At 40.8% G+C, this 26,442-nt stretch overlaps 1 protein-coding gene across 17 annotated transcripts in view; it reads right to left on the bottom strand.

The window, feature by feature from the left end:
* Positions 1–26,442, bottom strand: part of DMD (dystrophin) — a 1,243,922-nt gene that overhangs the window by 68,919 nt on the left and 1,148,561 nt on the right. For 13 of the 17 annotated variants that reach the window (XM_065859822.2, XM_071812091.1, XM_065859817.2 and 10 more), the window contains 2 exons: positions 12,753–12,814; positions 199–273 (listed from right to left, as the gene is read on the bottom strand). In XM_065859822.2, coding sequence (XP_065715894.1) covers positions 199–273; positions 12,753–12,814 — 137 coding nt within the window. Of the gene's footprint in view, positions 1–198; positions 274–12,752; positions 12,815–19,494; positions 19,645–26,442 lie in introns of those variants that run through there. The other 4 variants (XM_065859850.2, XM_065859840.2, XM_065859858.2 and 1 more) reach the window with 1 other exon arrangement.

The following is a 26,442-nucleotide window of genomic DNA, read 5'->3' as shown; positions in this document are numbered from 1 at the left end:
CTGCAGGCCACCCACCGCTTTGGTTTCATTAGTAACATGCAAACAGGTGGCAGCATAATAGCCTTCAGGTGAGAGGTTTCCATGCACCAGGTAGAGCTGGGGGGGGGGATATTTTTCTGCTTCTGAAAGTTGCTAATAAACTTGTGCATTGGTCATGAAGTCTTCCCGGCAGTGGGTGAGGCACAGGGACATACTTACAGCAGAGAGCTTTCTGCAGCCTGCGGAGTTTCATGGCAGTTCTGTACGCCGAGAACCTGACGTTGTTCAGGTCAGCTGTAGGAGGAAATATTAAAATAAATGATCAGCTTTACACCTTGGAAATAACCAGACTCACAAAGATACTGTTAAGTTGAACTAGAAGTTTATTGGTTAAAAGAAGGGGGGTGGAGGGGGAAGTATGTTTGAAACTCCACTAAGCAAAAGCCCTCAAATCTTGATAATCAGTCATCTAAAATAAAAACAGTAAGTCCTGAAATGTTACTTCCTTTCACTGAAAGACACTGAACTCAAGAGTACGTGAAAAGACACCACCAGTGAGTGCAGCAGTGTTGCCTGACAACCCCACAGCCGTTCACACCACAGGCACCGAGAGAGAGATAAGAACCTGAAACTCCTTGTCTGCCTGACGCACCAGCCAGGCCGTGGGCAGGCAGCTCCCAGGGAAGAGCTCTGCCCAGGAAAAAACAAGTGACTCTCAGATACTGCTGAAAAATAAAAATAAATTAAAAACCCCACAAACGAAACTGAAACACAATGAAACTTTTGTGCTTTCCACTCAAGCAGACCCCAGTCATGCCCTGAGCTGTAAAGCCTTCCTGGGCAGAAGCCAGCTCACCCAGCCAGGTGAGTTCCCAGGTTTCCACCTCCAAAACCCTGGGAAGCAGCTGGGTTGTGGCAGAGAGGAACAGCACCCAGCTAAGAATACACAGTGTGGTGTGATTTTTGCTAGAGCCTTCTTGTTTGCTTAACAAAATAAGGGCATTTGCACAAGTCCCCATGGATCATAAAAACCTCCTGGGACACTGCAGGGACGAGGTGGACCACACCACACCAGTCACACCACACTAGAACTTCTATGAGCCTCTCTGTTCTTGGGAGGCTCAGTACCAGCTACTTGAATGATATTCAGCACCAATTCTGATTAACTCCACAGCAAGGCACAGCATAATCTAAGAAGTGAACACTAGACAAAACTGAAAAGCAAGGAGGGGTTGTCTTGGAACAAATTTGCCCAGGAAACTGTGTTTGTATCTTCTGTGAAACCAAACTGAAGCAGATGCACTTATTCCAATGTTGTCCCTAGCTTTTGCTGAGGGTGGCCCCTGGCAAACACCATTTGCAACAAGAATGAAGATAAAATTAACTGAATGTGACATTGAAACCATTGTGGCTGAATTCCTGCCACCAGTACCAGCACACCAGCTAACTCATTATTTACAACTACATTTGGCTTGTCAAACCTACCATGCAGACACACCACTGTTTGCATTATTCAAAATCAAACTCAAGGATACAAAAGACATGAAGAAGAAATTTTTTACAATGAGGGTGGTAAAATACTGGCACAAGTTGCCCAGAGAGGTGGTAGATGCCCCATCCCTGAAGGGATTCAAGGCCAGGTTGGACGGGGCTCTGAGCAACCTAATCTAGTTGAAGATGTCCCCGCTCACGGCAGGGTGGCTGGACTGGATGAGCTCTGAAGGTCCCTTCCAATCCAAACCATGCTATAATTCTATGTGAGCGCACAACTCTGGCAAAGGGCTTTTGCTTATGCAAGTAGATAACAGATACCAAAGCTGTGTGCAGCTGCAAGCTGGCACCTTCATCAAAGAGAACCGAGGCAAGTCATCAAGGTTACTGGTTTGGGGGCAAGTCCACAAACCGATGCTGTTTCCCCAGTGGCATTGCCAGCTCCTCCCACAGATGCTACGGGGTGGCAGCACCAGGAACAGGGAAGTGGCAGATGAACACTCTTGTGTGCTGCCACACAGACACCCCCACTGCTGGAAAACCAGACTGCTTGCTGGCATGGCTGTGGCCCCATCACCCACCCAACTAATTCCTGGGCACAGACACGCCTGGGCATTTGAGTGGCCTGTTAGTATCTTGCAATTTCGGCTATCTTGAGAGGTCCAGGGACCATTCCCAACAGATCTGTTGGTATCTTGTAATTTAGGGGTTTTGTAGCACAGAAATAGACTGTGCCAGACAGTTTCAGTACCCAGCAACACCACTGAATGCATTTAATTTACTGATTAAACCTGTGGGGCCTAAGCAGTTTACGATGGGAAAGTATTTGGAAAATGTAAACTACTAAGTAAATACTAAAAGAACATTGAAAAAAATATACTGGCTCAGAATAAAGATACATTTAACCCAATAAGCTGCCTCTAAGCTCGGTAGAATCTTATGTAAAGAATATGATGAAAAACAGGGCAAATATGGAACAGTTCCTTGCTGGTATATGCACTGAGGTGCTATAAAGCTGTTTGCAGTGCAGTAGCTTGGGTCTAGCTATCCCAACACCATTTACAATGCTGTACAGGTATAGGTAGCAGAGGGAATATAGTCTCAAATACATTAATTTTAATTAAGCTGTTCTGAATGAGCAATTTGAGGTTTGATAATCCAGTAGTTTTGTACACTGTAATAAAACCTGTGGAACAGTTCTCAAACACATCTTCCAGGAGAAGAGAAAGTTTCAACTTCGTATATAATTTCTTTTTCTTTGCACAGTTCCATACACCTTTTTAATGGGCAGTTCTCCTGTGTTTTGTTCCTGCCAGTTCCCTCTCTCACAATCATCCTGACAGGTCCAGAAGCCTTAATGTGGTGTGGAATACAGTGAGCAATTTAAATAAAGTGACTTAATATGTCTTGAAATGAAATTAATAAAGCAATCTCTCTCAAACACATTGTGACTTCAGTTACATTTTGTACCCTTGTTGTAAATTTGCGCTTGTATTCTGGAAAATAATATATACCAGATTATGGCTAGCATTTGATAAAATGAAGAAGTTTTCCCCAAATTTTCCCTGAGTATTCTGAAGAAAAACTTCTCTATTTATTATTTACATTTTAAGAAATTATTAGTAAATCTATTTGCATATTTCAGTCCTTGATCAGGGCACAAAGTGCAATTCATGAAGACACTTAATCCTGAAAGTGCTGCAGTTTACATCCATTTTCCTATATATGGAATACACACAGATTTTATTATCAACCTTAATGATACAGCTGCCAAGAAGCACCTGCTGCAAATGATCAACAAGCAATGTCAGGAGCTACTTTCGGAGCCCTCATCTCAGATTTTGGTAAAGTAACAGCAATGTCATCTTTTGGCTCTGCATGCTGAAGCCAAGCACAGCTGTCGCACACCCCCGCTCCCACCTGCCTTGCTGTTATCAGCATTAGCCCATGGTCACTTACTGTCTCCATGTCAACTGCTCACCTCCCATCTTCATTATGCTACCACCTCCACACTCCTGAAGGACATCTCTTTTACTAGATGCTGACAGTTATGTAAGGTCATCGAATCTTAACGATTTAGCTTTTCCTCTTCACACAAAGGTTTGTCAGGCATTGGAACAGGCTGCCCAGGGAAGTGGTTGAGTCACCAACCTTGGAGGTGTTTAAAAGATGTGTAGATGTGGCACTTCAGGATATGGTGTAGCAGTGGACTTCACAGTGCTAGGTTAAGAGTTGGACTTCATGATCTTAAAGGTCTTTTCCAATCAAAACAATTCCATAATCACATAACCACCAAATGTTTGGGATTGGAAGGGACCTCAAAAGATCATCTAGTCCAATCCCCCTGCCGGAGCAGGAACACCCAGATGAGGTTACACAGGAATGTGTCCAGGCAGGTTTTGAATGTTTCCAGAGAAGGAGACTCCACAACCTCCCTGGGCAGCCTGTTCCAGTGCTCTGTCACCCTCACTGAGAAGAAGTTCCTTCACAAATTTAAGTGGAACCTCTTGTGTTCCAGCTTCATCCCATTACCCCTTGTCCTACTAATGGCTGTCACCAAGAAGAGTCTGATTCCATGTCCTCATGACACTCACCCTTTACATATTTATAAACATTAATGAGGTCACTGTCAGTCTCCTCCGAGCTAAAGAGACCCAGCTCCCTCAGCCTCTCCTCATAAGGGAGGTGCTCCACTCCCTTAATCATCTTTGCTGCCCTGCGCTGGACTCTCTCCAGCAGTTCCCTGTCCTTCTGGAACTGAGGGGCCCAGAACTGGACACAATATTCCAGATGCGGTCTCACCAGGGCAGAGTAGAGGGGAAGGAGAACCTCTCTCGACCTACTGACCACCCCCCTTCTAATACACCCCAGGAATGATTCAGCGATTACCTTATAAAACTGTAGATGGTGTCCTTCCTCCCCCAGAGCTACTGCTAGAACAAATGTGTTGCTCTGTGGATCATCAAGGGAAGCCCAGGCCTCTCCTAATTGGGTTCAAAATATTTCCCTTGCTGCTACATGATCCCATTTAAATGAAATGCAGAACACAAGACAGGCAGGCAATGAGACTTGGTCACTGGGCTCAGGAGTGTTTGGAGGCAACATCACCACTATGAGCAAGGGAGGACACTGAGTGAGGCAGCATAAGGCACAACTGCCAGGAATGTATGGAGGAGGTAGGCTGCAGTAGCAGCAACCTTCCCCAGCCTCTGGAAACACCAGTGCTTTCTCCACTCCCAACCAGCCCACTAAAAGAGTCGGGGCCCACTAAGCCTCGATTCCAAAGCTTTTATCATCTCTGAGCAGGCTGGAGAGCTTGGTATATCATGAAAGCTTTCCTCCAGCCCTTTCCTCCCACTCCTAAAAATTATGTACCACCTCATCATCTGAATGAGGTGGTCAGAGGGCTGAAAAGCCCTTTGAGTGTATAAGACTTTTGCAGTTTGTTTAATGTTTAACACTCTCAGTCCTTGTTCAGAAGGAAACTTTCAAGCTTTGATCAAAAAGTATAAATGCTCAAGAGGATAATCTGTCCATGGTCTGAAACAATGATGTAGTGGACAAGGTCACCTGGCTCTTGGAAGGGAAAAGACTGAGGAAGAGATGACACAGGAATATTTGGTTACACTTATAGTTACATCCCAGAGCAAAGAGAAATCGTGGTTCTCCCATCACTCAGACATGAATGACCACTCTGTTCAAGGAAGTATAAATGCTTCTACGAGAGAAAATTTAAAATCACATTACAGAAGACCCATATGACATGTGAGGTGCTTCTCCGGCAGCCCTCCCACTGTCATGGTGAAGGGAGTTCAAAGTGCTAAAGCACCAGTGCCTCTCGGAAATTCAGAGATCTCCTTTCACTGCTTTCTTCTTTTCATTGTAGACATGACAAGTGCCTTCCTTTGCTTCAAGGCAACAGATGTGGTAGGGAAAACATTGTCTAGAAAAGTGATCTCCTTCATGTCCATCATGTGTCTACAACATATGAATATGCTCATGTTCATATTCTTATGTTCATTCATATTAATATGAATAACATTGAACAAGAACTAGTGCTCTTATTACACATTCATCATTAATGAAGATGACTCTAGACTGCTTATGGGAACAGCTCATATCAGAAATATTATGGAAAGATGATCAGATAATTAAATCCTAACCTTTTCTGCATAATTCTGCATATTCAGAGAAATGGCAAAACATAAAGGTTATGCTCTTCCTCAAAAGAGCTAAGACAGCCTCATCCTCAGATTTTCTACAGTATTGTAGAAACAGCTGTAATTATACATAGCAGATCATTGATAGTTGACAATCAGGTAAAAAACAAACAAACAACAAACCACTCATTTGAGAAGTGGTCAGTAACTTGTATCAAAAATTAAAATTACCTGCTGGAATGTCCCACTGAGTACTGACACAATATGAACAAATATGATTATGTAGATTTTTATTTTTTTTTAAATCCTCCCGTGCTAAATTCCGGATTTTACATTGGGATATGAATATTATTTTACATGGAAAAATAGTTCCTCCTATTCTTGAGCCTTACTGGACAAAATAAGTTGGTAAGAAACTAAAAGCAATTAAAAAAAAATAAAGAACAGTAAGTTTTTTAAAAGAACGTATTTAACAAAAGCTTTAGCATCCAGCATGGAGGGACATTTGTTTTTATTCTTAAGTAGTCACATCTGTGACCCAGAAAACAGGTTTTAAGTAAGATGTTATAATTTAGCTGTTTTCCATGGTGGTTCTTAAAACAAACTAATCACTCTACAGTTGCCCCAGCTGCTAGGAGGACTGAATGTTCATCTGATAATGTACTGTCCTCTACAACAGACTAATCTCACTGACTATTCTAAAGCTCTGGGATGGGCTACACTACCTCTCGTCAAAGGTTGTTTACATAATTTATCTTACACACATACAATGTAATCTGAATGCATCTCAGGAAGTCCTTTCTACTTGCAAGCCATCTTGTTTGTAATTATTACAATTTATTTTTAATTAAGGAGGACAAACCATAGTAATTTCACTTGATTTAATGGACAGTAATTGTCTCAGTGCCTGGACACCATCAAACTGAAAAGTGTAGCCTGCAACCTTCGGGTGATAAGTATCTCAAGAGTAAAATTTTGCAAGTTGACAACTAGTATCTTTCAAATAAATTAGACCTCATCTGGTCAAATCTTTAACTTCATTTGATAAGATCTCCAGAGCTTGTTTTTGGGTTTTGTTTTGATTAGTGTTTTTTGGTTTTTTGGAAGGGTTTTGTTTTGTTTGGTTGGTTTTGTTTGTTTGTTTTTTACTCACATATATTTGCAAGGAAAAAAAATGTGAACCTACAGTGATACACCTCAAAACATTAAAGTCTTACTCAGCCATACCTTATGACATGCTCATATAGCTGGTCATAAATACACTGCCTGCAGCAGATAGATTATTTTGGGAATTACATGTCACTGTTGTCTCTGACACTGCCTAGCTAACCAAGGTTAAAAACTGTTTACTGTACAGCCCTGAACAGACCATAATTCTAGTACCAGCCACCAAGCTTTCATATTTCATCAGGCATTAAGGGCACTCTGACTTTTCAAGAAGCTTCATCTCACACCGATTCAATACAGCTGTGATTTCCTGACCAGCTGATAAGAATGCTGTGTTTCTTCCTGCTGCCCAAAACCCATATATAAATCTTCTAATGATGCCCTACGGTGACATATATCGCCTCTTTAGGAACTGTAATTTAAAAATGCAAATGAGACAAATGCACAAAGAAATTAATCAAGTAACACTGCTTAATATCAGTTGAGTATCAGCCATTGACTCTTTTATTGTAACAGTAATTAATGCTATCATCTACATTGCTTTGATAATAACTAACAGTAAACAGTGTTATTATACACACAGACATACAGCTTAACCACTCTCCATGAAAAAATACGGTACGCTGTACCAGACCTTTCCCACTGAGTAAAAAACCTGAAAGCGCCTCTGCAAATTAGTAGATAGGAGGTACTCAGGGCACCAAAATGCTACTGATTGCATCTAGACCAAATGGATGAAACACAGCATGTGCCAGCATCCCGATAACTGGACCAATTGACATGACCTTTGGGAATTTAGTTTTAGCACGTAATGGCTTTTCTTCAAGCCTGAAAACCCACAAGTGTAAGAAAGGACATGATGTACACCTGGCTTATTCCCCATTATAGGGTTGGGATGTGAATGGAGTTTGCAGTCAGAAAGGTCAGAAACCTTTCACGTATGCTAGGTGAGAAATAGTCATAATGGAAATTCCGTAAGTAAACAAATAACAAACGAGCATTAAAAAATACTAATGAATGGTGTCTGTTTGCAAACCACGAGTGTAATATTCTTGAGCAAAATGTTCCCATAGTGGTCGCCTACTCCATAACAGAACATTACTCTGTGATACTCTCTGTCACTGCTAATATGCCTATGATTTCATTTTCAAGGGATGCAAGGTTAACTTCTACCACCTAACTTCTACTTCTCTACCATAGTTACAAGTATCGTCTGTTAGGTGTATGCCTACACAGGATGCAAGCACATGCTTTTACAAGGATGACCTACTCTAGGTCTGACTAACTATCCAAGGTTGGCAGAACTCAACCAATCCTATTTTATGAAATGAACAGCTTTATTATTCAGATTGAAGTTAGCTCAAAAAGGACATCAGTGAACAGGAGATCTTTAAAGAAAGACCATATGTATCATCTCGCCAGATTTCAGTAGAAATCAGATGACTGATGTGTGCAATAGGTACATATCTTATCAGTACAAACATAGAAATAAATTAGTCAAATCTGATAAAATCTCATATTCAATGCATGGTGTAGAAGTTTGTACTAAATACTAGTAAGGCAGAGAGGGGCAGTTTAGCCTCTTCAGGGAACATTTAAGAAGGACACATCAAAACACACAAACCACAAAGGATAAGATTTATCCACCTTGGTGATTCAGAGCTGGAAGCTCGCATTGCTGCACCAGAGCAGCCGGACACAAGATCAACACGGTAGCTGCTGCCAAAAGCCCACCTGAGGCTCAGAGGTACCTTTCAGCATTCTCCCACTTTGTGTTAAGCAACTGCGACTTTTCTTCCATGTATTTCACAGAGAACTGGCCTCAAATCCCTCCAAATTAAATGGAAAGCTGTCACCAGCGCACTGCAGTCCACAAAGGTGAGGGCGTTTTTAGCCCTCTTGTCTTGCCTTGGTGAATTCAGAGAGATGAAGAGATGCAGGCAGCAATATTTGTGACTGCACCTTATTGCTGCAATCACTGTTCCCAGGGACACTAATGCACCTTGAGGAGACTCATACCGATGCTACATGGGAAGGCTGGAAGAGGGGGACATTAATGCTACGGCATGGCAGACCAAGTTCTCCTGGGCCATCATGGCAAAGGTTAGAGTCATTTTCAGCTTAAAGGCAAAATAGTGTCATTCTGAGCTAAGCTGCCTGCCATTAAATGTTCACTCTCAGAAGATAACCTGAAAAAACTTAAGCAATCCCAGACCGCTTTGATTCCTGCTCTTTCCGTCTTCTCCCCTCACCCAAAGGTCCTTGAACTCTTCAGGATAATGAAATAACACAAATTCTCATTTCAGTGATGCCCTGGAGCCATCATGAAGGATGAGAAAATTTGTAAGTGGGTTGTAAAAGAACAGTGTAAAAAAGCAGATCTGCTGCAGGGGAACTACTTCTGGAAAGCAAAGCAGCTGGAGCGGTTCTTGGTACTTTGAAGACTTTTAGAAGGAAGTCAGAAGAAAATGGGAGTGGTTCATAATGGTGTAAATAAAAAACAGGGATGTCTGTCAGCCTCTGAGCCTTTGAGATTTGCATATCACCGATTTTTACAACCTCTGGTATTGCAGCATGTATTTTTTTATGTTCTTAATTTATATAATTTCTTCTTGATTTATCCATGCCAAGATCTACTAGATACATCAAATGATACAGCTTAGGTCACTGTTGCAACTACCTTTTGCTGCTCTGACTTGACCATTAAACAACAATTATCTAATACTGATGACTTATCATGTAACTTTAAGTAGCCATAACTTTAAATGAAGAGTGAAAATTGCCCAACTTGAGTCAGGAGCAGATGCTTCATTAAAACTGATAAAATGCTATATTGTTTAAATAATAAAGAAGAGCAGTCAAGAACAAGCATTTTAATTATCTTAAAAATGAAAACTGGTTGTTCTTTTAAAAGAAGTTAAGCTTTTTTGATACACGTATTAAATTTCAAATTAAGTATTTTACAGTTATTACCATTATCTTTATAAACAGCCATGTTTCAGTAAATGAGCTCAAAGATAATTTGAGAATACTTCCTTCATTGGCAAGTTATTTTATAATTTCTTCCTATGGGTTCTTTCTGCTTTCTCTGATGCAGTCCCTATCGAAGATGGGACACAGGAATTCCTGGACCAACAACCAACCTGATCAGGTACAAAAGCATACATTGCATGTTCCTGTCCTCTTTTATTAGTACCAAATAACACTCCCAAGTAATTTAGCTTAATTCTTATAACCTCTAAAGACAGAAAGCTGAGCCAGTTTGAAAGTCTGAACTCATCTATTCTAGCAAAATGTAATGCAGCAATTTGTAGATGTGTGAATTGGACATAGGAAGAATAAAACTAGTATTACTCCTTCTTTAGAAGTGTCTCTTGTGTCTCAAAGACATAGGCAGATGACGAACATTACCTTGTGCCAGGCTGCACCTCCCCCATTCACTTAAAACAAATAAGCTTTCAGAAATTTGTAAGAATTTAAATTAGACATAAGGATCTCCTAGCAAATTATGATATACTGACATACATAGAGAGCTACATCGCATAGCACAACTATTCCCTACGGGCTAAACGTAGGAGTCAGAAAATGGAAATGAAAACTCTTGACAGCACTGATGTACTTGTCTCACATTTTTACATCTACCTGGACTGCAGAATTCATGCTTTCTACCAGTCTTTTAAAATGCATACATACTAAGCTCTTTACTAACTTCTTCACATGAATGAGAAGCAAAATTTGAATCCTAATGTGGGGTAAAATAATGACTATGCAATACAAAATCAACTTTAATAGTATCTTCTCAGATAAAATATTACTGAACAGTCTGAAAAGACTTCAAACATCCCATTATTACCGTTTTGACCTGAGGCAAAGCCAAGCACTGAAAATACATCAAGGGTTCTGTTCAAGACTGAACGGGTTATGCTTGTATTATGCAATTTGTAGGAGAGTTAGGCAATGATGAATACACCCAGCTCAAAAATAAAATAAATTGGTAGGTTATTCAGTGGCACTTTTATCAAAGCTTTACCCCATGTGGCAGTGCACTAAGAATCACCTTGTCTAATCTGTTTTGTACACATATATGAACTTCTAAGTTTACTAACAAAAATACACATTACACATCCTTTGCTAAAATTAGTATCATTTCCATATTGATGAGCATTTGGTCTCAACCCCAAAAGAAATAAAACTAGCCAGAAAGAAGACTGCCCTTCTGGACATTCTTTGCTCCTGAAAAGGAAAACAGCAGGATTTTATAAGAAAAAGAAACAAAATCTGCCTAAACACGTTTCTTCTTCATGCAGTAAGAAATAAGAATATCTTAAACTCTTGACCTTTGGGTGATACTCATAGTGATAAAACTCAGTTACACTAAATGCAAACTGACTTTAGCAGTCACACATTATTTGAATCGGTGACCTGAACCCATCAGGACAATTTTCTCCCTTATATAAAGTTACCTCTTCACTTCTTTATATCCAAGAGTACTTTAGCTGAACCAGGGAAATAACAGAAGAAACACAGCTGCAAAAGGCCTTTAGGTGTGACCAAACACAGTATCAGAAATATCATGAAATCTCTGGATCAAAGGCAGCTGTGGAGTCCGAGTGCAGTTCAATTAACAGGCAGCTGTTTGAAGATCTACCTGTATTAAATGAATGTCTGCATGTGCAATAACTATTTGTCCTGAATCCTTTAAAGCACTCACTTTAAAAGAAGAAATATGGAGGAGATGAACAAGGCAATACTTCATAATTAAATGTTAAGTCAATACTTGTCTGCTTTTGCATTTGTTTAGCCTGAACTTATACATCTTGTATTCCTTTTTAACGTACAGACCAGTATTCTGGTTAATTTTTAAACAAATTGCTGCCACAGTGCTAATACTATAAGGAAAAACAAAATCTTCCCACTGCCTCATTCCATTTTATCAAATCACTTTTCCAAAATATTTTTGGTGTGCCTTTAGCTGCAGAGCACTGTGGAGATACCTGAGTTAGCCTGAAATAGATTATGCTGGCATAATTAGACTGTTTCCAGCAGCTAAACTAGAGTTTAGCAGGAGATAATTCAAGCTATTTTTCACCATGGTAAATAAACCTGCACTGAATGCTAGATTTGACTGCCCTAGTGCTCAAGCTGGCTTGTTTAAAGCTGGTTTATGCATGTGTGCTGTACAGACATAACCTCCTTTATGAATGCAGCATATTCACTGATATTTCTTTTAGAGAAATAGCTTAATTTCTTTTATACCCTCTATTATTTATTAACAGAACCATTAAAAGCAAAGTGTTAGCTGTTAAATGGTCTGCCAAGCAGCCTATACTAGAGCATGGATTAACCTATTTTATCTTATAGATGTGCTTCTGTTAATAAAATCTAAAGCTGCTAAAAATTCAAAAAAAAAAAAAGCACACCACCAGATACGCACATCTGAAGTCATAATAAGCATGTAATTTGGGTATTCAAAATGACATCATGACAGCTGCCATGCCTTCTAAGTATTGAAAGTGCTTTAAAAATAAAGCAGTGGTAATGCAGTTTGGAAAATTGCTTCAATTGGCTTCCTACCATCCAAAAGTCAACATTAACAGCAGCTCGGTTTGAGTTTTTTCATCTGCCTTTTGTAAAGTAGATCAGACAGTGAAAAGATTCAGGATTTTTTTTTTTTAATTTCTGTCCCAGTCTTTCAGTGAGGGTTTGCAACAATGCACCCAAATTACTTCATAAACCCAGCACACATTTCAAACGTGCTGAAAAACTATTTTTTCCACTGTATGTTTGAAATGTGTTATTAAGCCTTACAGATTTCCCTTGCAGAAAATTTTAACCTTAGTAAAAGCACTGCCTCTCACTTTCACTTAATTTCGCTTTACTATTTCTGGAAATCTTTGCCTTCACAATTCATGCCACTGAAAAACAAACCCCCAACATCCACTAAAAGTGTCTTACCTAAAGACTGGTAAAGCTCGGTCATCTTGGGATGATCCCAGCAGGTCGTCTGCGTCTCATGGCTACAATATAAAACACAAAAGTTAGTATAGTAAAATTGGTCTCTCCATCCTGTAGTGAGTGACTCCGGCTGCTCTCTGCCCGCAGCTGGGGATGCTCGGGCAGGGGTTCCCAGCAGCGGTACCTGTGTCTCTTCTCTCAATACAAGGTGTTAAATGGGAGGGCTTTATTTAGGCACGGACTCAAGAAACAACATTAAGAGCAGCGCTAACATCAATAAGACAGCAAGTATTCAGATATGCCACAGTGTTTAGGGGAATTAGCAAACACACCAATCAATTCTTAAAAACTCACTGTTTTGTATGCATGACTCTCCAGCTCCTCCAAAATAGAGGAGAGTCATTTAAAAGGGTTAAGTTCTTAAAGCATTTATGGAAATTCTGACCAGATACTGAAATTTGTGGTATTTTTGACCTACTGTACCCTGCACGCTCTTTCCACACCCTCCTATGTGGCAGGTAAGAGCTGCCCAATGCAGCAGCTACAGTTCTTCCTTTCGGTACAAACTTTGGCACTAAAATCCCCACACAACAGTCCACAGACAAACCACCAGCTTCCACCACTTGTCAGGCCAATGTGTTGCACCCCCCATATTGATGGTCTCTTTTAGCAAAAACTGTTGCTGTTACTCTTGTTCACTGGCACTCCCAGGTCCTTTCCCTTGCCCCCGGGGTCCCTGCGTGCTGTGAGGCGGCAGAGCTGTTGGGATGGCAGGGAAAAGCTAAAGTGGGGTTGGGAAACGCCGCAGTACGACTAGAATGCAAACTGGACAGTCTCTGCATCGAGGCTAGCAGCTTTCAGCTTCGCAACACAAGATGTTGCCAGAAGACGTACAGCGTGAGAAAGCCAACAAAATAAAGTGTTAGCAGGTGTAGAAGCAAATCATGTCTCCTAAGGTTACACATTTTATCATTTTTTTAAATGACAGCATGATCGTTTTTCTATTAATGCAGAAGATTTGAAAGAAAATTCTCCTTATCTGCCCTGTGCCCAATGAAGTCCTGTTCATACAGAATTCAGCTACATTAAAAGACAATGATAAGGATTCATCAAAAAAACCCCCAAAAATCTGGAAAATGGATGTAGCACACAGTTGCTAGCAATCACATTTGCAATTTCTGTAATTAAAAAGCAGACATCCTCGTTCCAACACACACATGCATCCTTTGGGAGAAAACACGCAGGAGAGCAGGACCTGAGCCACTGTGTGTGGAGCTGGAACACACACCTTCCACCTTCTAGAGACCAAATCACAACCGAGATGGTGGGTTGAATGCAATGTACCTGTACACACAATTGTGCACTGGAAGACTGATGTTTTTTTTCAGAGAACAAACGGCTCTTGAGTTCTCTTTTTGAGGTAGTGATGTTCCCAAGCACACTTTTACTGGTTAAGAAGGTGTAAAGTTTTCAATGAATCACTTCAACACCACCCCTACTCAAAGAAAAAAGAAAATCATGACATGTTTTCTTACTGTGATTTAATTTTAGTCTTAAAAGACAAGCTATTTATTAGATCCACATGAATACTGGCCCAGTAACCTCTACATATTCAGTAGCTTACTATATATAATATTTCCAGATTTTGCTCTGTAACTGCAGGAAAGAATGTAAGGGATCACAAGCACTAAGCATAAGGAAAAAATGCTTCCCTAGTACTGCCCTAGTTGAGCACAGGCTTTTAAACAAGCCTTGTCCCATCGACCTCAGCATCTCCTCCCCTTCCTAATTCCTGCGGTGGCTGAAGGCAGTGCAAGAGGGAGGAGGACACCAGAAAAGCAATAGCAGTCTTGTTCTTAGCTTTGGCAAAAAATAAGTCCTGCAAAGGAAGGTGGCCGCAATCATATTCAGAAATTTGAGCCTTTTTTTTTTTTTTTTTAAATGCAGAAATGGATAGCTTCAAGTGAAAACCTGTGGATCTGAGCCACCTGCACCTAAGCTCCTGAATTTCCTAGCACACTTGTTACAGGCAGGTTCTGCAGAGAGAAAGTAGCATCAGCAGCTTTTATCATACCCAGGTATAAAGTGCATTTTTGAAGAAAAACAGAAATGGTTTCACTTACACACTGAGTCCCTAAAAACTGGGCTACCAGAAGCCTCTGCTTACACAATGGCAGCCCAAAGGAAAAGAGGAAAGGACCGCATTCATCAAAGAACCCTGTAACCAGAGATGTCACGATTTAGGTATCTGGACTGCAGACCCAAATAAACACTCAAACCCGTAGACCTGTGACTGCAGTTTTTCACACCCAGCGTTGGTTCCAGATCAACAGCTCCTCAGAAACGAGCATGACCACCCTGGCTTGCTTCCCCACGAGCAGGTAGCCTTAGAAGTGGGGGACACTTGAACAGCAACTGTACCATGGTCTGTGTGCCAAATCACGTCGTTAAAATGAGAAAAAGAACTTATGTACGCCGTTACAAGAAACCTCTAAAAAAAAAAAAAAAAAAAAAAGTTGCCTAACTTTCCCTGTGAAATTAGTTTGTCAGCCCCAGACTATTCTGTGAATAACCTAGACCACTTCAGAGTCCATACCTGTCAACCTGGTAGCCTTCAAAGGCAGAGACTCCCCATTAAACTATTTGAAAACCACGTGATATCTGGCAAAGGTGTATCTATACAGGACTGTGGAATCCCATGTCTGTGTTCGACAGACGAACAAAAGGATCATCTCAGATGTGGAAAGCTATTATGGTTGATCACTACTCAATATTACATGGATGAGTAATTTATTTTTTTATTATTGTAAGGCTCAACCATATATCAGTGAATTTAGTGTGTACGGTTTAAGCTTTTGTCATCAACTAATCTTCCTGAAAATACATACCTGATTTTCCCAAGATCTTGCAAATAAAACTTCCATTGCCAAATAAATATTGGACTCCAAATGTTTTCAGATATTTTTTAATACCAGTAACCTCAAACCACTTCTCAGTGTGCTTTTCTTTCACAGAGTAGGATTAATTTTCTTGAAGATGTACATTTTGTAAGGAATGACTTTATTTACCCGCAAGTGACAAAGACTGAATTTGCAGGGCAGGTACACATCCCCTCTATCCTTTGCTTTGCTTTATTTATAGAGTTAGTTACAACTTAGAAGAAATACCCCTTTCTTTTCGCTATAGAAGTCAAGTCAGCAGAGACCCCAACTCCTGCCCCACTGCCCTCCCAGCAGTGACTGCCGGTGGGGCAGAGTGGCTGGTGGGGCCACTCTTGGCAATGCAGCTAAGATCCCTCAACCTCGTACAAGACCCAGCAAGAGACTGGCAAGCCCTCAGTACACCTCTGCACTCTTGTGAGAAAAAGCAAGGCTTTTAAAGGGAACTGAACCTTGGTCGCTGTGATTTCTGTACAGGCTGAGTGCCCATACTGAGTCAGGGCAGATTTTGCTGGTACTTGACATGCAGAACACAAGGAGGCTGCAGCTATTTCGCTCCACCTAAAAGGCGTTTGCCTCTTAACTGCACGCTTTCAGCTCAGAAAGTTATCAACAATTCTGCACACAGGGGCAGCTCCAGGAAAGGTTAGATTCCATCGAGGCTATTCTTCATAAGCCTCTTTGCCATTTTCAAAGGCCATTTAATTGTGAGCTTTGGGGTTGGACCAGTGGGGGAGGATTTGTGTGCATGCCCTTATTGTGAGCACCGTCTGAAGTGAAATGCCAGCTCAGCAGTTTCAGGCAGCCTCAACCACACTTGGGAACGCTGTAGCATCCTTAATAGATCTGCAGCAAAGCGTTTGCCAGAGTTTCAAACTCCGGTGAACAAGGCCCTTTACAGCTCGCAAGTCAGAAAGACATGAGAAGTATAGTGCAAGTCCTCTTGACTGCCAGCAGCTGAAGCAGGGTGAGAATACATGCAGAAATAAGCACTCAGGATGCTTTTCCAACAAACCACCAACATAAAAAGGCATGAATGCACACAGCCAGTAGTTTTCCAATACTGCACATGCTGAGGGGACACATTTTTCAATTTGGCTCTACGTTTAGGTCAACTACGTTGATCACTAGCTTTTAAATCATGGACATCTTGCAACAAATAAATCAACAAATAAATATATAAGTGGGTTTACATGGCATTTTTTTTTTCTTTTTCACCTGACTTAAGCTGCGAAGGTGGAAAGGAAATTAAAATTTGACCTGAAAAGAAGAATAGCAGCAACAGATAATGGTGACACCTAGGCACTGGTGTGACTGGCACACTAAATACACTGATAATTTGGTGGGATGAAATCATAGTCTTCACTTAACACATCCTTTGGGAACCGCAGGGCAACTTCATTAAAGGATGATTACATTATATTAGCAAGGATAATTTTTATGTGGGGAATTCTGTCACACTGTGCCTGTGTGAACTCCTCTGTTCCTGCCAACAGCAGAGAGATTTGTCTCTCGTCGCTGTCAGCAGAGCCAATAACACACAAGATTGAAAACCTGAAATCAAGAGACGATATCCTAACTGACACGCTAGCTGAATTACAGTTCCCTTGTTATAACTTGATCAGTTTGGACAAAATACAGTTATTTTATCTTCCTTTTATATTACTCCCAGCAACAGCAGCAGCAGGAGGAGTGAAGAGCAATGCTCCCTCCCCCCAAATTCCTGCACAATTTCCCCCCCCAACCCAACATTCCTGCATAAACCACGCTGATTCACCAATGTGTTAACGGTTCTTGATTGGACTCCTTCTCCCCACCTTTTTTTTTTTTTTCTTTTTTTTTTAATATATAGCTAGGGTTCAGTCTTCTGTATCCACTGCTTGGCTCGAGAGTCTAGAATTTTAGGTTGCAACCGCAGAGTCCTTTTGAAACTCTTACGTCTCTCTTCATTGGTGATACCAGAGCCAGTTCTGCTGCGCTTCTCCTCTCACCCTTCATTAGAAAATGCAACATGAACTAGATGTGCATAGAATAAGAAATTCTATCAGGTAGCAATAAATTAATAGTTATGTACACTTACAAAAAAACCAAAATTAAAGTAACATTTTACAAAGCCCTGAACTGATCCATTTTCAAGTAACACAATTTATAACACCTCTCACCTTTTAGCTTTAAGATGAATAAACTGTTATTCCAAGCACCTTATAACTGTTGTCAAAACGCCAAACCAAACATGATAGCATTGTTTGGATTTTAGTAAACTATCACAAATGGAATTGAAACTGTTTGTACAAATAGACACTACCACTGATGTAAAAGACAAATGTTTTCAACAATAGATGACAGTGATTGCAAGGAAGACTTAATAATTGTCTTTTATACACTGTTTCATTAATTCCTTAGATAAAACATGTTACTGCTATGGAAAGTATTAGCAACTTAAAAAGGTGGCACTCCTTTGTGCTTTACAAAGGACTACTGTTTTCATCTGTAAATCCAGAGACTACAGATCTGTGCAGAGATTATTTCTATTTAAGCCAAGGATCAGTGTCTTTTCAGCAGGAATTTGACTTTAGCATGTTTTATTGGCTTTTGTGAGATTTATCAGACTGCTGAAGGCAGGCACCGATAATATGTTAAAGTTTCTTGCCGATACTGGAAATGAATAGAAGGGCAAATATCAACTGCCAAGAACTGAATAGTAACTCTTTTTTTCTCCCCTCGATGTTAAACATTTATTTTGTACGCTTCGTCACGGGCAGATTCCTGCTCAGTGGCTCAGGCTCGGTGAGCCTGCCTCCCCAGCTGTTACTCCTCCACCGATCCACTTGCTTTTCAAAGCCCATCCTCTCCACTCCTGCCAAAGCAATTTCACTGCAGGGTCTTGTCAAATCCATCCTCAAACAATTCCAGGGTGCTAAAAGGTCAGAGATCCTACACATAACCGCGTTTCTTGCTTCCCCAGCTCTCTAGGCACATGCCTGCAAAAATCACTTCTCAGCCCGACTTCAGCTTATGATGAGGCCTGGGGACACTGCCAAGTGTCCCAGGCTGCAAGATTGTTTTGCAATAGGTATTAAAAGACAACATACCAATCATCAACAAGAAATACAGCATTTACGAGGCGACAGTCCAGAGGGAATCCCCTACCAGCTTCTTCTGCCTATTAACCTGAAAGGTTGTTCCCAAGCACGAAATTGCTGAGAAAAGTAATACACCTCAAAACACGTTTGTTTTCAGGGATTTTGTTAAAGTTCACTCCTGAACCGAGTTACAAGACACGCCATGTGCCGCATGGGGACTGTTTCGCAGCACTGCGCTACCCCGTAAAGCCTGAGCAACAACGCGGTGAGACCATCCACATCCTTTCGGCGCCCCACGGAGCCCTTCACACCTCCGGCACCTCCAGGACTCCCGGTTCGGCTGTAGGGGCTCCCCCCTCCCCAGCCCACACCTGCACAGGTACCGCCGGCGTGCGGCTGCCCGCACATCGCCATGTCCTACGTGTTCCGAGCGACACATCCAGCGCGGAACTACAGCGTCCCGAGGGGGAAAGGCGCCGAATTAAACACCCTTTCAAGTTCCTAGAAGAAATCAGGCAGCAGGTTGATATTTTGAGAGTAATAAATGAAAGGTACCGCCGCTCCCCGCTACGGTCTATCAAGAGGATGGTTAGACACGCTACTCTGCCATTGCGCGGGGTGATCACGGGCACGCCGCTGAAATACCGTGGAGTCCCTGAAACCTCAGCCCGACCCCGTTCCGCCCTCCGGCACCTGCCGCTCCCTCTGCATCCCCCTCACCTCTTGAGCTGCTCCCTCATGGCGGTGACTGCTCGGCAACACCGCGGAGACAGAAACAGCGCGGTGGCTCCGTTCAGCTCAGCTCAGCTCCGTTCGGCTCAACCCAGCCCCGCCGCCACTGCGGCCGCCCCGCCGTGAGGGATGGAGAAAGGCGGGCAGGGGCGGAGCTCCCCCGCCCAGCCCCGCCCTCTCCCGGCTGCGGCGGCAGCTCCGCGGAGACCGCCCAGGGCAGCCGACCGCTCCCTCAGCTCCGCTGCGGGGCCTGCCTGGGCATCGCGGCCTGTGGCCTGCGGTCACCTGCCGTATTGCTGCGCTGGCGGCGGCTTGAGGAAACCTCGGAGTTCCCCTGTTTGTTTGTTTGCTTGTTTGTTTTCCTGGGGTGAGGGTGTTCGTTGCCTTCCCCCGAGCCCACCGTGGGAGGCAGAGATGGGCGCGCTCGGAGGCTGGCAAAGCGGTTCACTTCCAGCCGACTTGGGAAGAAAACTTTATGAAAACATGCACCGAAACTGGGACAGATTTCAAACGGGCTTTAACATGGGATTTTTCATTTCACAGCTGTTGATTTTCAGCGCTTAAAACGCCGATTGCTTGATTTGTGAGTGAAATGGGGGAATTTCATTTCAAAGGGCTTGCTTTGGCCTCACAGGGAAGGACCAGCTTCACTCCCAGCATCTTCAGAGTAGAAGAAATAGTTCTGCTCATGCTGAGTAACTGTCGCAATGTTTCTTTGTATTAATTCCTGCTTAGTATTCAGTACACAAATAAAAGCTAACTATCTCTTTTTAGTGTCACAAGCATTTTAAATCAGTGCAACCAGTCAGCTCTCACGTAAGTTTTACATCTGCGTCCTTTTTATTCATTAAAATAATGCTGTGTAGAGAACCAAGTCCACACAACTTAGTAGTTTTCCAGGTGTTACAAACTCTGTTTTCTTGGCAAAGCCACCCAAAAAGGGTGCCTTTCAAAATACAAAGGTCTCTGTTTTTATACAGGGAAGATGCAGGCCTATAAGCACGGAAGATTCATCTCACCCATCATTTCTATACAAGTATATCCGATAGACTGCTTCCCTATTCCAGAGGTGTTGGTAAGCACTGAACTTGGTGGAGTTTATCCTAACTAGCAGGATATTCAGGGCTTCCCTTACGACTCTAGGTAGCTGGATTATCTGATTGTAGGGAAAGCTCAACAAGCAGTTGAAGGAAAGGCCTCATGTTTTTTTGTAGAACCATTGAAAGTGTAAGATGCTCAAGGTTCAGCCCCTCAGGCCCCCAAATGCAAATATAAAACCTAATGGGATTAAATACTAAATTCTCTTGGTTTCTAGACAATTTAATTTGTTTTTGAAGGTCTGGTTCACAGTTCTCAGTTACCTATGATCCACAACACCACTCCAACATGCAAAGAAAAAAGGATTCAGTTTTGCATAGACATAAATCACTATGTTAAAGCTTATTAGACTCTGTGAGAATTTTCCGTTTACTTCAGTGGACCTGGTATTACATCAATTGCCAGATCAGGTAGCTTAGTTTTGAGGTGAATGACCTGGCTGAAGGCTGTCAGCTGTCTTACATCAACAACCTCATCTTTTCCCATCTTTAGCAAAGTTTTCAGAAGCGAGACATCTCTAAGTCTTTTAAAATAGGATGTTTAGCACGTTAATTGGGAGGAACCTCACCGGCTATTACAAGGAGAGAGCAGCTGCCCATGTCACACAGAGGAACTCAGCGTAGCCAGAATCCTGACATTTCACAGCAAAAGTAGTTTGTTTTCCTTCAAGAAGTATCTGGGACTACAATGTACATTCCTCCGATTTTTATTTCTGGAGTTTCCTGGTCCTCCTTAATAGAAGCTGCTATTATCACATTTGTCTTCTTTCCCATACAATACTGCCAAGTAATAAGATTTTTAAAAACAGTCTGAATTTCTCATACTTTGCATAAACTTCTTTCTCCTAGAGTTACAAATAAAGCATTGTATTCAATTAGACTCACAGCAGGTGAAAACCCCAATTAGTGAATCCATTTTCTTGGCTTTTTTTCCCTACCTTACACCCACACACCACTTTTTTTTTTTTTTTTAAACAATAAAGGGAACTCTGAGTCATTCCTCAATTGAAAAGCAAATTAACCCTTTGATCTCCCAAATCAAACTATTACCCACTCAAGAACATCCAAGGGAAAACAAGAATGTTGAAGGATTAAGAGATTAAGGCCTATGACTTTATAATTTGATTTTATAAAAAAAAAATCTATTTAATGTAGTTCTGATTGTTGTCTCCAAATTCACAAAGGCTTTTAGCTGTTTTGATTGACCTCAAAATTATACTTTTGCTGTATAATGTGTATGAGTAATACCACTCTTATTCCAATTTATTTTTAAACTACCCATAATCTATTATAGAAACATATTTTATTTGCAGCGTAAATGGTTACTGTCTTTGGCATTTGTAACTGAAGCCAATCTTTGTACCATACTTAATTTTAAGCCATTTATTTGACAAAAGACAGACTTCTTCCTGGAGAAAATAAAACAGGATTACAGAGTAAGGAGAATTTTAATTCCCTGTGGTGCTTTTCTTACCCAAGGGCTATTCGAGGCAGGGCCTTGCCTGAAACCACTTAGTAGGGCAGCCATTAAGGGTCCGAGTTTACTTGTTTAGTACATAATGAGTTAGAAAACTAAAAAGAGATTTCTTCAGTTTTACTGTCATTGAAAGTGAAGTTACAACATTTTCCTGTTTAGTAAGTCTTGCTTTCCACAATTCTGTGAAGCATGTAGTTCTCCTTGGAAGCGCGGCTTTACTATTTCTCCATTATCTGGGTAGTGGATTAGCGAGTGCTTGCTTTGTGTGTAAGATGTTGTGGTGCCCTACGTTGGGTTGGCTAATCCGTTATGCTGTTTGAGTCTATTTTCTTTTTCTTGGTATAAATAAATACTAAGAATCACTTGGGATAGCACGATGACACTTTCCTGGATCATCTGTCTTAAATATGCTCCAAGGGCTGACATTTCCAGGATTTTTTTGGTATTTATTCATAGCTCTCTCAGAAGAGCCAAGAAGACAATACTGGTTTGGATGCTGCTGGCTTGTCTTGTCTCTCTTTTTTTTTTTTTTTTGGCTGTTTGCACATTGCCACTGAAAGCACATTAAAATACTGGAAATGCAACGAAGAAAATAGTTTTGAAATTCTGCATTCATTTTCCCCAACATTGCACTGTAAATTAAAGGCCCACTAAAACATTCGTAGCTCTGGATACCTGTAATCAGTTCTTTACACCACAGGAGAGATGGGGAAGGAGCATAACACTTTCTGTCCAGAGGGAAACGCAGCCTGCCTCTTGTTTAAAAGGAGATCAGCAGGTGCTTCTATCTACATAAGGTTCATTCTCGATGCTATAAGGCACGTAACTGGCACGTGGTGCTCCAAGAATTTACCTGACATGTTTCACCGAGATGCTCTTGGAATAGAGAGAGTAGGAAAAGGAGTTTGTTTGGTTTTTGGGTTTTTTGTTTTGTTTTGTTTTTTAAAACATAAAACTAATTCTGCAGTAAATATTACAGAGCTTGCAGCAATGTAATGCACAGCACGGAAAGTATTGGTGCACAGCACGTGTGGCAGGAGTATGTTTACTCCTGCCGAATCCACAACCTCTCTGTTCCTTTAGGCTGTACTTGCTTTTGCTATAGTGAAGACACCCGATTAAAACTGAAATCTTGGTCACCCTACGAGACAAGTATAATAGAGCCTCAGGAGCAGTCCGTGTGTGCCTTATGTTGCACTGAATTGTGTGCTGTTGATAAAAGATGAATGAGAGGGTGCCTGTCATTTTGGATTTATTAGATATATGCATGAGTTTCATCCTGTTGAAATCTTGGAAAGGCTAATTTGTAGAGGCATTTTATTTTTTTGTAGCTGACATTTATTTTTTTTTAGCTGACATTGACACCCTGCAGTAGGAGAATACATGTTCAATCTACTGGCAGGTGTATGACCCTGAAAAGAGGAGCAGAGTCAAACTGAGATTAAGTAAGATTACACGCATCGCTGGATGCAGTGGATAGCACATCCAGGTTCCACCGTGGTTGTGAGCTCTTCAGGTAAGGACCTGTAAATACGAAAAGCTCTTTTCTGTCTTCCATACCAAACCACAAGAAATAAAGAAAATTAAGAAAGGAATAACTGCGAGTTTTGCAGGATGGAGACAAACTGGAGTGCGAATACTCCCAAGAATGGGAAGATCAAGAAGCATAATGCCAGCAAAATGCTAGATAACTAAAAGTATTAAAAAGTAAGGCTTTTGGAAAGCTAACTCGAAAAACCCAAAACCAACAACAACAACAAAAAACACTGTAAGAAAGACTTAAAGTCCACAAGCAGAAAACTTACGCTGAGCAAGACAGTTTGCTGATCTTTACAATCTACAAATAAGATTTGAAATATAACAACAATAATACCACAGTAAATTCTTAGTTTGAGGAATCTGTATTGGCGAAATGAAAGGTTATCACTTCAGGGTGCAAGGTTGAGAAAAAATGCAGACTAACAAGGATACCTTTAACAAAACTACTAAGACAAACTCCATTACATTTCTTTGCATTCCCAGATAGAAATATATTACTGTTTTGCCTCCTGGGGGATTAAAATAAGCAGGATTTTGTAAACTCTTTTTCTCACTGCCTCTCTTTTCACCTCAAAAATCTTTCTTTCCATACATAAAATTACATGTTGCAAACACAAAAACTGGCGTCCCAAATAATTAACTTCTCTACTGTTTTCTATCAATGTATGGATCTCAATAGGAAGACACCCTGCATCTTGTAGTCCTACTTCACTTAGGGCCCAGAAAATCTGATGCTGGCTATTGGTCACCATGCACTCCTGGTCCCTAATGCGCAGCCCTCTCTTCAAGAGTCTTCCACAGATGACAAAGGAGAAGCATGCCTTCCTTTTTTACTAATTTACTTTTTGGTTGCATTCCATAAAATACGTATTTTTGATGCTATCAAATTTTTTTTTTTTTTTTATGACTAACATCATACAAACAGAAAAGTTCTTATTGAGGACTTTTTTTTTTTTTTCCAAAATGCCCCAACATAAATATTATCTCTTGCCTAAGAGTGAAAATCAGTGTTTATATAAACAGTCAGTCAACCCAAATATAGACATACAGATACCTGCATTAGCTAGTGCTTCCAGAGACAGATAAATCACTATCAGCTACCATGGAGCCATGTCCTAGGGCACCAATATTATTTTATCCCAATTGAAGCTAAATATATGTTAGCACTTAACAGCTTAAGAGGGATACAAAGGAATTTTGAGGTAGGATTGAAATTATTTCTTAGCTAAGTGTAAGAAAATTATTTCATTCAAGTCTCTTGTGGCAAATTCAAGCATTTACACTTTCGCACATGCTTTGCTTAATTCCAGACAGCTTCTTCCTCTTCCATTTACTTAGTTATAATACAGTTCTTCCTAACAAAGTAGTTGTCCCAGGTTTTGCATTTAGGTATCTGTGTAGCTCCTTCTGTCTCTGGCACAGGAGCTGGCAGTTAATGCGGGAAAGCAGCCTGTGGATGCTAGCTAATAGAAAAAAAGTGTTGCTAAACTATATTGCACAGTTTAAACTTTATGTTTAACTAAGTCTAATACTGAGATGCATTTAATAGAACTAAATGTGTAGTTGTAGTGTAAGTATTTCATACGGTTGAATTGAGCCAAAGCTCTCATGTTACACCTCAACAAGGCTTCAGACAGCTTGCAATTCTATAGACATACCTTCATTTAGCTCTCTGATCTCTGTTATTAAACAGAAAATGTAATCTCTTAGTGAAAGAATAAACCCACAAAATGGAGATTCCTTTTCTAGCGACATAGCCAAATTCATCATGAAAAACTAGCAATGAAAATCTGGCGTGCCTCGTCTGCACAAGTCAAAGAGCCTTGACATTTATGGCCAAAGGTACACGGATGACTTTTAGGACCTACCATAGTCCATTATTAAATTAAGGACAGTGGTGATTGTAGGGAGCTCAAAATCAGCCAAAATTTTTTTTTTTTTCTTCCTATACTGAGCATTTTTCCACATTGAACTAATCAAACAATTTTTAAATCTGCAACTATTTCCTTCAGCTTTAAGAAATTGCTTTCAAAGGTGCCCTAAAATATTAAGGATTTAAGCACTGGTCATAGTCCTAGACCCATGCTGCTACATCTCACTGCCTTGAATATATTATCAGAAATGTCAGCCTACTATTCTACCATATTAACATCTTCAGCTTTTCTAAAATAGTCCAGAGTTAAAGAGAAAATTCTTATTGCTAGGGCTAACCATTGCTAGGGTTACCCATTTTTATAATCTCTCTCAATACGTGACGCAGAGTGCCAGATTATTTTAGAAGTTCAAAATACCAAACACTGTAATATAGAGCATATGAAACATCACATTGGTTTTGTCACCTCTCAAGAAAAAAATAAAAGCATTAAATTCAACCAAGATTTCTTTGTATCTCTACAGTACACTACAAGCGCAGACCATGGACAGGATCCAAACTATTTGTTTATTTAATAGTGACCACAAGCTGGAATTTTAGGCTGTCATAAATTTAATAGACTTAGATAATGTAACCTGTTGTGTAGAAAATGTTTTTTTGAGTGTCCTTAAATTTAGAAAGAAGGATCATCTAAACTCACACCTCCTGTCTTAGAAAATGTTACAACTGTTTGAGCATTCATCCTTGATCCCAAAACAACAAAATCAGTCTGACATATTAAGAAAACATGCTGTTGTTTTAAATTATCATTCTTCTCTTGAGGTAAATTTTCCTTCAATTACTATCAACAGCTCTGCCTCATGTTTGCCATCTTTAGAACCAAATGCTATTTTGCAAACAATTAGCCCTGCTTCAGTTAATGTCTTTACGATAAAGACCATCAGCCAAAG

Source organism: Patagioenas fasciata, chromosome 1 (genome assembly GCF_037038585.1).
Source record: "Patagioenas fasciata isolate bPatFas1 chromosome 1, bPatFas1.hap1, whole genome shotgun sequence".
Lineage (NCBI taxonomy): Eukaryota > Metazoa > Chordata > Aves > Columbiformes > Columbidae > Patagioenas > Patagioenas fasciata.
The sequence above is the reverse complement of the archived record's forward strand: the minus strand, read 5'-3'. Positions and strand labels throughout refer to the sequence as shown.